Source organism: Cyprinodon tularosa, unplaced genomic scaffold (assembly GCF_016077235.1).
Source record: "Cyprinodon tularosa strain WSP-4 unplaced genomic scaffold, ASM1607723v1 ctg833, whole genome shotgun sequence".
NCBI lineage: Eukaryota > Metazoa > Chordata > Actinopteri > Cyprinodontiformes > Cyprinodontidae > Cyprinodon > Cyprinodon tularosa.
In genome coordinates, this window is record NW_024039600.1 from 27,745 (window position 1) to 43,469 (window position 15,725).

Consider the following 15,725-nt stretch of genomic DNA (forward strand, 5'->3'; position numbering starts at 1 on the left):
ATTGTGTTCTGAACTTTAATCCAATAGACACTCTGGAGGGAGTGAATAATAACTTTTAAAGGCAAAGTTTACCAATTGCAATGGCTTATGGAACTTTGCAAAAACAGAACTCTGGAAACAGGAGAAAAGCTGGTCATCAACAATGGAAAAGCGTTAGCTGTTATGACACCTTGCCTCAAGAACATTTTTGCAATAAAAGCTTAAGTGGAAAAATATATATATTTTCACCAGTAGTTAGACAACTTATTTTTTGAACCTTTGTTTGCTTTGATCTCAAAGCAGATTGAAATGAACATTCTTTAATTTTACAATCTATCTCAAATTTAGTTATTTTAAGATTACTGTTCAGATTGTATACGTGAAAAAAACAAAGACGCAGTTAATCAAGCACAAAATATTTATTTCTCTCTCAACATACAGACTGTGATAAGAGTGCATCAGGACAGGGTGGGTAATGCAATGGGTCATACAGCAGGCAAAGCAATCTCACACAGTTCAAACACAGGCCAGTTAATGGAGCATGATCCTGAGGGGCAGGTTCTCCCAGACAATAGAAAGATGTGCAAGGATGCTCCTCTGTGCACTTTCAACTACCCCACTTAATCACGGCCTCCAAATATGCACCAGTATTGGTTACCTCCTGCCATGCTCTGCATGAGCTAGCAGGTAGGAAAAATAGAACATACAAGATACAGGTGACAGAGAACAGAAATCTCTTACTATTGGAAGTATATCACCAAAGCAGAAGACTCTGCATAATATCCTACAAAAATTCCAATTCAAACCGAATTGATGGAGTAATATACATTAAAGCCCCCCACCCACCCTTTACGTTTAAGAGTCAAAATAAAATGTACAAATACAAGCTACAAGAAAACAAACAAAAAATGTACAATTCACAGCTTTGGCAGGACTGGGGTTGTGCAGGTGTTAAATGTCTAACCTTGCATTTATACCATTTCTAAAGATGAAATATTGGCCATGCTCATCAGTGATGAAACCCCACTAAATATATACGGTGTAGGAACTCCTATCACAGAGGGATAATTGGAGACCATACGTTGTGCAAATTTCTGACATCAAGTTTTAGTTTAACGTTGCAATGCATCACTAAAAATAAATGCAAAGAAAATTAAATAGGCTGTTATGAAAGAACAAAAAAAAAAAAAAAACACAACACCAGAACTTTAACAAGGCAATAACACTGCTTTATAAGCATCTCTAATGTACCATCAATCAAAGAAAAAAGGCAAAATGTACAGCAAAAATTACCTTAATGAATAGCAGCATAAAGAAAAAAATGTTAAGACATCAAAAAGTTAAAACATCTGATTTAACTAGTGATTGCACATATTCTACATACAGTGTATGCCGAGTACTACGTAAGGTAAGAGAACATCAAGCTGTGAAAAAGGAATGGTTTACTGGGTAGCTTGTAATTGTGATGATTTGTCATCTGGTAACTTCTCACTGTTATTTGGTGAATTTGAAATTTGTTCAACCTTTCAGCTTGCTCCTCTTGTACGCATTTAAGGCCACGATAAAAGCTTTGTGGAAAGTAGTTGAATTGCACTTTTGAGCCTCAAAAGTAAAATAGTAAAAATTCACATTATTTGCTACATTCTGATTCACAAAACTCCCAGAAGCCTCTACTGTAGAAAGTTGCCTGTATGTAACTATATGGCTCTAGACACTGGCTCTCCTCTGCAACACTGGACGTTCCTGGGCTGTCCAATGAGCTGGTTCTTCAATCGGGGGAAAACAAAAAATAAAAAAGGAAAGAAGCTTTACCCAGCTGAACCATTTCACCTGAATTAAATGAAATAAGTCGGTTTGGACACGGCTTCGACCCCTTTTCTTATCATTCATATATTGGTAATTTGCTTCTGAAGGCTTCAGATCACCTCTCTGCTATGGCATTCCATTCATCAATTGGTTGGACTAGAAAAAGGAGCTATACCAACTTCTATGTTTAAATCAGATTATATGGTGTTATTAGTGCAGTTCAATAAGGGCATTTGTATGTAAACGGGAAAAAAAAACAATTAAAGGAAGCTACCTTTAAAAAAATAACTTGCATGCAAAAAATGCTTTGTTTTAAAGAAAATATAAAATATACAGAAGTAAATGTTCAAGGCACTACATTCCTGCAAAGAAGTTCATTTTATTAAATACTGTCCTTTCTCTGAATCTTAAGCCACTAGGTATTTGGATACTAATGTAGTGTATTTCAATAGAAAGGGAAACATGACGAAGAACAGGGTAAAACTGGTGATTGTGAGTGCAGATAAAATGCCTTGTATGGCTGAGTTAAGCTAGGAACAAAGCCAAATAAACAATAGGTATTTAAACATTACACATACTGTACAATATACACGCATACAAATACACAATTTATGACACATATATACGCTGCAGAAAGAATAGCAACACTTAGCCTGTTATTTACAGGATATTATTATGCACAGGGGTGGCTCTGGTGCACCCAGCACAGCAAACCATCTGTCCTGAGCACACACCAACACAGGATCAGGTAGTCCTAGTGGTTTTTGGGAAGGGCCCACTCTCAGGGTTGTTCACGACATAGGGGTAGGCCTGGATCCCTGGGTTTGAAATTGTGGCGTAGTGAATCGCTCTTGGAGCACCAAGCAACCTTACAGAAACCACAGAAGCAACAGGACTAGGCATGCCGGGCCACTGCTGCAAATAAAAAGGAGCTGAAGCCATCGCACCATACGACCCCGATGTAACAAAGTAACCAGCAGGATACCCTGAAGAAGAACCTGGGGCGAGACTTGCAGGCATATTAGGGCCTAAAGCCGCAGCCTTTGGGAGTGGGAGCGGTAGCCCCAAGTTGTTTGGAACAAGGTTGCGTTTCATCTGAAAAAGAACGAAGGTAATTTAATGATTATTACACAGGTTTGACAAAGAATTAAAGAAATGTAGGACAACCCCATTTTATAACCACAGGGTCTCCAGACATTTATATGTCAAAAAAAATAATAATTACACTTGGAACCTCATCTTTAAACACTACTATGTGAATTACAACAACCAAATTTATTTCTCTTTATTTATAACTGAAAGTATTTTAGCTATTTGGACTCAAAAATGTAACATTTTAAAAGAAAATGGGATAAATGTCCATGCTTATTGGATATACCAGTAAAAATCTATCCCTTTTACATCCAGTTTCAGAATTGGACAACCAGATTAACATTTGTTAAAAAAAAAAAAATGTATTTTCTGGGGTCAACTACTCAATGCTTTCATTGGGAAGTTAGATATTTTCCAAAATAACAGTCACTCAGTGAACATCTATAAACCCTTTTTATTTCATTTTTCTTAGTGCTTATTGAAAATGTTTCATAGATGCCCATTTTCACCGTCACTGAGGTGCTTAACAATAAAGTTAGAGGCAAAAACCAATGTTTACTCTTTTCCAGCCATAAATGACTAAGCATGCTAATGCTAGCAGTGCTGGAAATAAGAATAATTACTGTTTTACTTGTAGCTGTATAAGAAAAGCTAGAATCCCCAGGTCATAGTTTCAAAAACCAGAGAATGGAAAACAGCAGTAAAACTCTAAACTGCTGCATCTCCAGATTATTTTTAAACACAAGAATTGAACATGACAGTCAGGGTTTTGTTTGGTTTACAAGAGCCCCCAAATTCGCCCCCCACCCGATCATCATTCCCACATCTCAAACCCAAATACCTCACATGCAACAGCCCCCATGCGTGCAGGTCTGCAGTCTGCTCCTTGTTGGCGGCTCTGCCGTCTCATCCTGTTCAGGGGGGATCGTGGCCGATTGGCTGCCGCCGCTACAGTCTCCTTTGTCCAGTCATCCACCAGCTTATGAAGATCCTCTGTAAAGGTAGGCATCTTGTTGTTGCTGTTGTTAGTCTGGACCTGAGCGAGCCTCGTGAACGGCTGAGGAGATGTCGACTGTGTTGCTGCAGTGAGTGGTGGCTGCGTTTGGCTGGAGGTGGTCTGTGCAGCGGACGTACGGAGGGAAGACCCTAAAAAGAAACAAAAACTTTTAATCTTTCAACCAAAGAAATAACAGAACTAACAGATTAATTTGTTTTTGTCGTTATGGGAGAACTTAAAGTTATTCTTTGAAATAACCAGGCTAAATGTATACAGAGCCATGGACAATAATTTGCCAATCTAGCAAAAAAAACAAAAAAATAAAAAAGATGAAAGCGGTGACAAATAATCCAATCAATGAACGTTTACATGCCATAAAAATAAAAAAAATCCAGTGAAACAATAAGTAGTCAGAATATCCATGTATTAAGCATACAGTATCACTTATTTAAACAGCCATAACAACAAGGACGAAATAATGTGGACATAAAACAAAAAACAAAGACTAATGTTGTAGGGACATTTAGAAATACAGGGAAAAGAAGTAAATAAGATAGTTACTACTACTGCGCTCTTTGCCTAGACATAGTCGTTTCAGAGTGGACCCTATAAAAAGGTAAAACAGCACAAGACAGAAAGAGTTAGGCCAGGACACTGAACGCCAAAATGATGTGGACAAACTGCTTCAAAAGCACAATCAGCTATAAAATCAACGAGGAAGAGAGAAAGAGGAAAGGGGGATTTAATAATATATCTGAGTAAAAGTGGAAGACAGAGCCAAGATCTCCCTGTTAAACTGGATGATGCATTTAAATAGGAAAAAAGCTGCCTACCGTTTCATCTAGCTGGTAAAATTACTCTCAGGATGAAGACATTTAAGAGTTTGGAGATGAATGAAATTAATTAAGTGTTTTAAGTTCAGTAATAAACTATAAATAAAAATGTGGAGGTTTATAAATCATTTTACTTGTTGGTAGGCAGAAAGTGAATACGAACATTGTTTACTACCAAATGAAGAATGTACTGGGAAAAAAAAAAAAAAAAAAATCAGTGTCCAGAGGAGAACGCCTGTAGAACATGTTCTACCCAAATAAAACGGCACAAACTTAAAAAGCATAGTGCTAATTTTTAAAACTCATCAGCACAAAAAAAAACAAAAAACATGCAAATAACTCAGGGTATGTGACAAAGAAAAATAAATATTGATGATACAGCCCTTCATGTGGCGAAGCATGTCTCCATCAGTGCCCTGTCTGCCGCCTGCACCACTGCACCATGCACGTCTTCTCCATCCAAACATGAGGGACACAGAGCGCAAACGGCCCTGCCAACGCTAGTGGACTGTGGAGGGATTTCATCTGAACGCACTGGAGTGCAGGCTAGGGCAAAGTGCCTTTACTTAAGGGATGTTAAACAATCAAAATCAATAGTGGATGGACATACAGAAAAAATTAACAGGGTACACAAATGGATCATTTCTCTTGCACACACGGACACCTGTAAAAACAGTGCCCCTTATTTTGTATTAAATCTGACCTGCAGCCCATGTTTGGACAGGATAGGCTGTTAAGCAGCCGGAGTATCGGTGTGGTGTGTTTTTATCCAAGCCAAAAACACTCCATTAAGCAACTGTATGGAGAGAAGGAGGCACCATAGCCAAGTTATAATGATTAAGAATGGCTAACTGCTGCTTTTGAATTATGAATAACCGCAACAGTACAGAAGAACCATTAACTATAAAATACTCATTACATTGATGTTAACTGCAGCATAGCTATTGAAACCCACACATGCAAAAAAACTAGAGCTAAGAGACAGCGACTTTGTGCTGAAATTAGAGTACAAAAACATATCAGCTATGAAGGTACAAAAGATGTCCCGTTAAAGGATGTTTAAATTAGTCCCAAACCAAATTGAAATCATGAAGCTCGCTTTAACCACAGGAATAAATTATCCTTCCATTAAAAGACTTATCCAGTTCTAAGCTTAGAGACTTTAACTCTAGTGTTTTGGATTTTATCTTCAGAAAGCTACACTAGTTTAACACAACAGCTCTGAACATTACAGTAGCAGTTAACTATGTCCACTTCAGTTACAGCAGCATTTTAAGGCTGTAAAAGATCAGTTTCTGCCATTAATAACTGCTGCAGCGTCATCAATGGTCAGTGAGTACAAGCTGGGACGTAATCGAGAGTTTTCAAGCAAAAGCACGCTATTAAATCCTTTCTATTTTCAATCTGGGACTAAACATTAGATTAGTATTAGGGAATAAAATCCTTTTTTGGGACATCATAAAATAAAAAAATTGGTTATAATTATATTACGGTCAACTACAAAGTTGTCCGCAGACCTTCCTAACCAAGTTAGAATATCCAATGCCAGTTAATGGACCTGAGAAAACAAATAGGTTGGAAAAAAAAGAAGGTACAGCTGATGGCCATTTTCCCTCAGCAGCTAAGAAACATTTAGTTGCCTCATTGTCTATCAGTCTGGATCAATTAATTAAAATCAAAATGACGTTTCGGTGGCATTCATCTCCTGCCGAATATCTTTGAAAGTGTTAAGGCAAAGTTTAGGTATGCAAGAATAAAAAAAAGGAAATATAGTGGTACACATCAGGTGGGGGAGCCTGTGAGAAGGGTGGAAAATAATTACTGAACTTGTTTAGAAAAAAATAAAAAGTGTGAAGATAGAGGCAAGTCAAATTAAGGGTATGAACAATATGAGCAAAAGGGGAATAGAAAAGAACAAATACAAACAGATGGACAGAGACACAGGTCCACTGAGGAATCTAGTGCGTGGTTTGCTACTAGACTTATAGGTGACTCTCTCTGACGTTTGGTGGTAAACCGTCCAGCCTGTAAAGATGAATATAGGAGGGAAGAAGAGAAGAAAGAAGAGAAACGCTTTGAAAAAATGCACAAAGATTGGTATGAGAAACCTCCACCATGAAAGCATCAGAAAAGGTCACAGAGTGGGTTATTTGGAACCAACTGCAGCATTCAAAGGTGCCTTCATCCAAAACAAACAACCATAAACAGAAGTAAAAGGATCATTATCTGATTCAATAAAGTCATCTCTAATTAGGCTTAAAATGGGTGCATAGATAGATCTATTCATAAGGGTGTGTGACAGTTTAATGGAAAAGGGTTTCAATACAGTGTTGCATCTCTGTAGAAGTCTGTTATGGCTCAAAGCGGGAGAAAACATTTTTGTTCATCAGATGTCTTGTATCTACAATCTCTTGGGCTTTAGGTCTATAAAAGAGAAAAAAAGAAACAGCTATCCAGCTGTCAACAAATCACTTGTCATCATGTCGTCTTTAGCAGATGTGATCAAAGCTGCAGTGGATGGATTTTTCTATAAAGCTTGGTAGCTGAGCTTATTGTGTAGTGTAAAATCAAAGCAAATTAGCTTTTTTTCTTGTTTTTACCGCATTAACAACAGGAAAACCTTTCGAAGTGAAAACATTTCTAAGTTCTTAAGAAGTATGCAACAAGCTTAAGGCAGAAACTAATGGTGGAGATGCAGACACCTCTCAATGTAGAGAGTAAAGTAAATGGTTATATATCTGATCCCTGATTGCCTATCTGAGTTGGCAATAGAGGAACCAGCTGGCCAGGATAGCCACAAGGGAAATAGAAAAAACAAAACAAAACAACAAAACAATTGCGAACCTCTAATGCTACATTATGCCAAAAAACTCTACTTCAAACTTGCAGCAATCCAACCAATTTTTGAATCACTCTGAGATTCTGGAAACCATAGAGCGGTTTTAATCTTGTGTATTGGGAGGATATCAACCTTTGACTGAACTGACAGATGATTTATAGACCTCTTTCTCACTCGTCTTGAGTCCATTTACAACAAAAATGACTGAGCATGAGAAAATACAGGAAAACAGTCAATTTTCTCCCAAACAGCAAACAATAAAAAGTATTTGCTGTTGTATGTTTTACTATGAGATGATAAACTTGAAGGTGGGTGATGCAGCCAAATGAACAGAAACATCTCCTGAACTAACATGAGGAAATCAAACCACCATCACCGGTTATGTACAGAAGAAGGGAAATATGAATTAAAATATGACTGATCAGTTTTAGATCAGGTTTTTTGTTGGGTTTATTGAACATTTCTGCCCAAGTTCTCATTATTAAGCCATTTAAATCCATTGAGCTGCTTCATGGACTTCTGATTGTTACCACTGATACCCGTAGCATAAAAGGCCAAACGTTTTAATAACTACTTTTTTTATGAATAAAACCAGGAAATCTACGTAATAAACTACATTTTTATAAATTTCCTGAATCTATGGATCTACATTGATAAAATGAATCATTTGCATATAGAGAGGTAATTCCATGTTCATTTGAGAAAAGTATTTAGATGTTTATATTTCAGCTCGATTTAAGTTTTTTTCCTTGCTAGTCTGTGTTTGTCTCCATACAAAACCCATAAAGAGTACCTTGACCAGGGCCGGCTTGGTTGGCCGTGCCATCTGCACGTCTTCCAGCATAGATGTTGTCAGAGGAGAAAGAGCCTTTCAAAGAACAGGGCTGCTGTGTTTGAACCTGCTCCTGGGCTCTGCTGGGTTGACTGTTGGAGGCGGAGCTGCAGCTGGAATGAGCAGAACCATCTGACAGTAGCGAGCTTTTAGCTGGGGAGCTAGATGAGCTGGCAGCAGTTTCTCCTGTAAAAAAACAAAACCAAAATAAAACTTATGAGTCAGACTGAATCTCTACTTCATACACTACTACTTTTTTGTTCTTTTACAAAACCGATGCCACTTAAGTATTTTAAAACACTACATGTGTTTTACTGCACTAAAATTGTCCTGAGTGTTCATCATCCCACCATCTCTCCCACACACCTTTTCTCTCCACACTGTCACTGTTAGGATTATTTCGGAGTTGTTGCACCATCGGATTAAGCAGTTTTCCAGCTTTCAGTTTGTGTTTGCCAGTTTTACGTCTTCGCCCAGTTGGAGGGACGGCATGAAGCAGACCTACTTTGGGAGGAACAGTCTTTCCAAGCTCCTTATACAAACGTTCAATCTCACTCCTCTGGAAAGCCTGTAGCTCAGAGATCTCCTTCATGTGCCTAGAATGATAAAAGTGAAAGACAGGAATGCTAATAAGCATTATTGTTAAAGTGACGACCAACGTGGATCTGAGTAAAATGCAGTTCATTTTAATTTCATCTAAAAGGTGCCACTTTTACCATTAAGGCTTACAATTACAGAATAATCAAAATCTACTCTGTCAGTATTTTAAGCAAATATCTTTAAATTGGCAGCGTATGAAAAAAATGAAATTCAATTTTACTTGAAATATCTGGTAATCATTCTAAAGGTTGTGGTGTTTCGTGCGGTTTTGTCAGCTTGCAATAATATCCTCTAATGCATTACTCTTAAAGCCAGTTTTTAAAACTATGATGTAAATTTTTCTACTGATAGCGTGAATCTAATCAAAACATAATTGAATTGAGTCTTTAGATTTCCAAGCATTTTCCTGGTTAGTCCATTTACCTTTCCATCATATTTTAAATGCACAAGCAGTAAATAAATGAAAGTTATTTTAAGCAAAAGTCATTTTACTTTTGCCCAATCCAAGTTATGGAAACCCATTAGTGCTTATTGAGCTACAATTATTGGCTTACTTTATGCCAAATACACAATTATTTTTGATCATGATTTAAAAAAAAAAAAATAGTTCTGATCTGGATAATTATTTCCTGCAGGACTGTCACCAAGTGAGTTTTTGCCTTTTTGGTGTAAATCTAAAAATGACTCAGTTATTTCTACAAAAAAAAATTTTAAAACAGAAAAGAATATAAAAAAACAAACAAAAAAAAACTTTTTAATATTAGAATGATCACTAACAGCAGTTGAAATTGAATCCCTTAAATTAAATCTCATAATTAAATTTAGCTAAGGAAGACATTGTGCCATTTTGTTGATCATTAATTTTCGGATTAAATCAGTTGCGTGCAGCCATGACGTTCTCTCGACTTGCACCCACGGCTCCCCTGATGTCATCGAGCCCTAACAGGAAAGGGTTTGTTTTTTTCCAGTTGATATAAAATACAGACAAACAAACACAGTGGTCCCAGAACCTCAAAACAATAAACCTCTACAAAAATACTGCAAGTCATTTCATTTTGTTTCCATAGAAATGCTGCTAAACAAAGAAAGACATTGTATGGAGGAGAATAAAAGAGGTGTCAGTCTATCTGTGGGTGAGTGTGATACTTTACTTTTCTCTCAGTTTCTGCAGCTCTTTCTTCATATCCGCATCCTCAAATTCTGAGTCATTGTCGCTGCTGATGGCATGGGAGAAATGTCCAACAGACGGTGAGGGAGTGTGGCCATTCATTGCAACAGGCTGACAGCTCGCTGATTCAGAGCTCTGCTCACTTTTGCTTCGTCCAGAGCGTCTCAAGAAGGCGACCGCCCTCTTAACGAGGTCACTTCCGCTGTGCTCAGTCACAGTGTGAGCTCGTGGAGCAGCCTTAGCAGGAGAAAGGGCAAAGCTGCTGCTGTCTTCATCAGCAGATTCATAGTCAACCTGGGATTCAGAACAACCACGGCCAGGGCTTGTAGCGTCAATAGTTTGGGCTCGCGGGATGTGACGTTGGGTGGCATCAGGACTGGAGGTTGGAGTGGCATGGTAGAGGTTTGGAGAGCCAGAGGAACGCGTTCTGCTGGGAAGTTTGGAAGATCCCGTGCTCTCAGATGCAGCTGTCATAGATGTTTTGCACTCCAACTCATTACTGCAATCTTTCCTGTCAGTGCTCCGAGTCTGACTGCAAGATCCATCTGAACCACTAGAGGGGGCTGCAGAGCTGCAACTTGTTTTGCTTTTATCATTCCGCTCAAGGATCTGTGGCTAATGGAGAAGCAAAGACAAAGTTGTGGTAATGGATGAGTCAAACTGATAATAAAGATGTGTCGACTTGAGAAACATCTATTTTTATTATTTCTTAGTTCAAAAATCTAAAATGCATAGATTCAAAGTATAATGAGTAATGAAAAAGAGTTAAAGAATGAGTCATATCTCCCTTTTCTCTCTTCCAGAAGTTGTGGAAGTATTAAATATTCGCCCATAATGTGTTAAGAACTTGAGCAATGAAATAATATGTATACCACATCATCATGAATATAAGGAAAGTGATTAAATCAAACTGTTTTAATCAGAATAGGCTGAAGAAATTAAATAAAATGTTTACATTGCTTACATGTATTTCATTGTTTCAGCATTTCACCACACAATGTTTGCAGCAATGTTATGATTAATAGTGGAGTAAATATACTAATAATGAATTGGCATTTTTTCAAACTTGTTTTTAAAATGGAGGTTTGGATGGCCTGTGGAAACATAATTGTCTCCCTTTAGTTTTGCGTACAATTTACACTCCGTTACCTTGGTTACCGGACCCATTCGTCCATTTTCTAAGCCAAAACAAGGCTTTATTTTTCGTCCACTCTAATAAACCTTGAACTCAAAGCTATTTCTTATTTTGAATTTAAAAAGCTTCCTAGATGGGAAGTGAAACGTCTTCTAACTTGGTAGCAAAGTCCATTGGATTGTTTTGTCATTTTGAATGTTTTCTAATGACTCACACCATACACTGCCATCTACTTGACAAATTAAGTATACAGAATATGTAAAACAGACAGTAATGTCATTTCAAGGTTCAAAATGTATGGGTTTTTTTTTGTTTTGTTTTTTTTAAGGGTAAAAATCTAGACTGATGTAATCTTAACTCATTGCTAAAATAGACAATTGCTTTAGCAAATACATTTTCCATTGTATTCAACCATGGTTATAATTGATGTTATTCCCAGACACACATGCTGCATTTTTACCATTGGTTCCATCTTCTTCTTTGTGACGCCCTCTGTGCTGTGCCCATCTGAGACTGGAGGGGAGCTCAGTTTGTCTGACTGGGGCTCAGAAGCCGTGCTGGACGGCTGAGAAGATGGGTGCTCCTGGTATAACAGGTTTCTGAGCTTTTCGTCTAATGTCTTGATAGTGCGGTCTACAAACTCCCCCCTAGGAGGACCCTCTCCGTCCGACTCCACTTGCCCGCCACCTTGCTGTTGACCAGAAGACTGTGGGTTCTGATGCGCCGGACTCTGCGGCTGAGAAGTCACTGTCCCAGGCTGGATGGGCGTGGCATAAGGCTGCTGCAGGACCACAGGCTGAGTGCAGCCCAGCTGAGGGGATTGCTCTTCAGTGGGACTAGACATCCGATTTGTCTGATCATTTAGCAATGAGGTTGAAACACCAGCACTCGTTTCTTTATCAGCAGCATTTGCATCCACAGAGGCGGGCGGCACAATAGCACAACAAGGCATATCTGCTACCATAGATACAGCAGAGAGAGGAGCTTCTTCTGAAGGAAAGGAGGAGTCATGGTTGCTGGTCCCAGTTTTAAGGGTATGTTTGACAACACTGGGCTGACTCTGCTGCACCTGGTATTCACTAATAATCTGATCTGGAGGGTGCCCTAGTATGGGTGCAGATGAGGAGGTAGGGCTTTGGAAAGGTAAAGATGTGACCGGGGTGGTTAGAGTCGCTGTGGTGCTGCTGGACCCAGCTGATTCATACTCTAAAGAAAGGAAAAGAGTTATTTAGAGAGTAAACAGATTATGAGTTTAACAGCAAAGCCATGAAGAAGAGGAGTTACACGTTATAACTACTAAAGTGTTACATCATCACAGCCTCTGTGTGCTGGGCTAAAAGCCTACACTTCATTTCTGGCTAGAACCACTGCAGACCTAGTCTTATATAACTGACCCCAATGGAGGAACCACAGAACGGCACACTCAGAATGCATGCAAATCAAAGTTATATGCATAAACATTTAACGTTACACAAATGTAATCTCTTTGTCACAATATATGAAAGGTAACAACTGGATATACTGAATCTGAAGATGGGAAAGAAAAGAAAAAAAAGAAAAAGTGTGCAACACACCCTGTGCTGTAAAGGTCTGTGCTTTAGTGTTGTCCTCGTCTTGAATGAGTGTTTCATCCACAGGGCAGATAATAAACCAGCGCTTTCCAGTGTGCAGGACTGACACAGAGCAAGATGGAGAAACTTTAATTACTTTGAAATAATCACAGTGACAGACTTTCAGGTGGAAGAGAATAAATACAAGAGAATATAGACAACACATTTAAAGTATAGGAAGTTATTCTCCTCTGAATCCTTGAGGATGGAAATTGTTTTTTAAATGAGGCATACTGCGTCCAATGAGACCTACCATTTTGTTGATAAACCAGCTGGGGAGTCGTAGGTTCTGAGGCCTTTACAGATAGAAAAAGGAATAGATTAACTGTATGGAAATCAGTTTAAAATGCTTCTAAAAATGTTTATTCTACCAAAGCAATAAGTTCAAAGCCAGATTTAAATTGAAAATAATATTTATATCCTGTGTTTATGCATCATTAGTTAAACAACTTATTGAAAACTTCCCCACTGCAGCATTAATGGTGCTTTATTTGTACCTGGAAGTCTGCGTTCAGATCAAAATGACTTCAGAGATTAATCTAACGTAGTGTTGTAGGAGGTGCTATAGCTACAGATACTATATACCTGTGTATATAAACCACATATTACCCTGTAATATGTAGGGCTTTTATTTATTCCAGGCTCTTCCCCATCCATAGGGAAAGCGGTCTAGGACAAGACCAAAAAGCTTCCAAAAAGGAGGAGGACTGATCAGCACATGGCTGATATGAACCAACAGGCCACCACTAGGAAGCTTTGGGAGGTTACAGCTGTTTGGGCAAAAATTCACAAATATAAAATGACCATTAACTGTTTTTTTTTTTCAGCTCTAAATCTTCCCAAAGGAGGAGGATACTGAAGGTGAGAAAGGAGAAATATCAGCCCACAACCTGACCAAAGGAATTACTGGTAAAAGATTACTCCTCGATGAATGAAGAGTTTACCATCCCATGCAGCAGAAAAAAAAATAAATAAAACAGAGCGGCTTGCGGTAATTTTTCCAAAGAAGATTTAAAGGAGTTTCGGAGAAACCAATTTCCCTATGTTTGGAGGAAAAGAAATGTTAAGCAAAAGAAATCCTAAAATGTAAACCTTTGAATTGGTCCTAAATGAAGTAAAGGAATGCTTGGAAAACTTTTCTCTGTAGTAATGATCAAGCGCTTATTTATGATTTTTGTAATTTCCCTCATGAATTACTGAGTTTTATTAGAATTTTCCTTTTATTAAAAAAAAAAAATGGAATGCTACTATATTTATAGTTAAGCAGGCTTAAAAAAAATGTCAAAATGACGAAAATCCTCAGCTGTACGTGTAAGCAGTGGGGGTGTAACAAGACAGCAACTCAGATCAAGATATTAAATGATTAATGATCCAAATAGATTGATGCAAAATGAAAAAATATCGATCACATCGTCATCTTAACAATTTTCTAAAAACAGTGCTTCCTTTTTTTTTTTTTTTTTTAAATGTCCAAGTCATAGCATAGATGTAGATGATTGTGTTAGATGGGCATCATATAAACCACAGACTTTTAAACTGAATTGAATAAAAAAACACATCTGGACAGTTTCCCAAACACATTTCCCAGACACATTGCTTGGGCATTTCATCGTTGTAAAGGTTGTGATTAACAGGCCAAGTAAACATTTTCTATCTCACCTCTGTTCCCAGTGGACCAGCTCCTTCAGCCTGTCCCTGATCAGAGCTCCTCTCTCCCTCCGTGTCTTCACTCAGCATGTCCTCAGCCTTATCTACAATGTCTTTCAGTTGTTCGATGAAGATCTCTTTTTCCAGGGGAAGAATGAAATCATTTTCCACCTTAATGGAACAATTAAGAGGAAAATAAATAATTTTACAGATGAATCTTTTTTTTTTTTTTTAAGTGGGTGATTCTGGGTGTGGAGCTTATAGCTGGATCAGAAGACAAAAGAAAAAAGCAATACAAATCTAAGTTCATTTTCCAAACAAAATGAAATGCTAGACTTTATGTTCAAGTAAAGACAAAAAGACTCCTGAAAAATCAATTTTTGTTTAGCAGGACTCTTTAACTGAAGTATTTGCAATAAATGACAATGTTACTGAGGAATTCCTCCAATTAAATATTAATTGATTGCTAAATATGCTCAATATTAATGCGCAAGCAAAGCTTTAGGGAAGGAAGAAAGCAAGAGACAGCCAATAGATATTTTGCTGCATTGCAGCTGAAACCAGCTGGGAGTTTCTGCTCTGTGCGGTATGACAGCTTCTAGCCAAGCAGGCTTCAAAAACCTTTGCGAGAACTGAAGTGGCAGCACACAGCCTTTTCCATACCATATAAGTAGCAATCTCCTCTGGTGCATCTCCATCCAGGTCAAACTTAAAAGTCACCATCTTATGATTATGAGTTTCTAGTTGGCACTCCACCATCTTATCCCCAGTGTTACACACCTGCAAGAAGATAAAACATTTCAGCTCATCTCCTTTTAAAAGCAGTTTAACCAGGTGAAAGATTCAGGTCACTCACGTTGAGCATGCTGAGCTTTGGTTTGCCACATTTTTCCTGTCGAGAACGGGTGCGAGAGGACTTGTGGTGTCTGCGTTGTTTTGCTTCACCTTTGCCTCCGTGCGTGCCTTCGTTTCCATCGCTCATCTCTCTTCCCGATGTAACATCAGAGTTGATACTGGTTAGGAGAGGGATTGATATAATCAGATACAGAAGAGTATACCTAAACAATTAATAGAAACAGAACTAGGGCTGCGCTATCGAGAATATGATCTACCCCAGCAGAAAAACATGTTCCGTATATGCCTTAAATGCTTGCACATGGGAGGTTATAATACGTCAGCTACTGTGT

At 38.2% G+C, this 15,725-nt stretch overlaps 1 protein-coding gene across 9 annotated transcripts in view; it reads right to left on the reverse strand.

The window, feature by feature from the left end:
• Positions 1 to 1,537: 1,537 nt before the first annotated feature.
• The window catches only part of LOC119774828 (serine/threonine-protein kinase WNK2-like), a 53,526-nt gene continuing 39,338 nt past the window's right edge, over positions 1,538 to 15,725 (reverse strand). For 6 of the 9 annotated variants that reach the window (XM_038272514.1, XM_038272517.1, XM_038272513.1 and 3 more), the window contains 13 exons: positions 15,395 to 15,551; positions 15,202 to 15,318; positions 14,551 to 14,709; positions 13,145 to 13,187; positions 12,856 to 12,954; positions 11,742 to 12,487; positions 10,130 to 10,761; positions 8,745 to 8,974; positions 8,340 to 8,564; positions 6,634 to 6,732; positions 4,436 to 4,480; positions 3,719 to 4,023; positions 1,538 to 2,880 (listed from right to left, as the gene is read on the reverse strand). In XM_038272514.1, coding sequence (XP_038128442.1) covers positions 2,530 to 2,880; positions 3,719 to 4,023; positions 4,436 to 4,480; positions 6,634 to 6,732; positions 8,340 to 8,564; positions 8,745 to 8,974; positions 10,130 to 10,761; positions 11,742 to 12,487; positions 12,856 to 12,954; positions 13,145 to 13,187; positions 14,551 to 14,709; positions 15,202 to 15,318; positions 15,395 to 15,551 — 3,208 coding nt within the window. In that variant the 3' untranslated portion in view covers positions 1,538 to 2,529. The remainder of the gene's footprint in view (positions 2,881 to 3,718; positions 4,024 to 4,435; positions 4,481 to 6,633; positions 6,733 to 8,339; positions 8,565 to 8,744; positions 8,975 to 10,129; positions 10,762 to 11,741; positions 12,488 to 12,855; positions 12,955 to 13,144; positions 13,188 to 14,550; positions 14,710 to 15,201; positions 15,319 to 15,394; positions 15,552 to 15,725) is intronic. The other 3 variants (XM_038272518.1, XM_038272515.1, XM_038272516.1) reach the window with 3 other exon arrangements.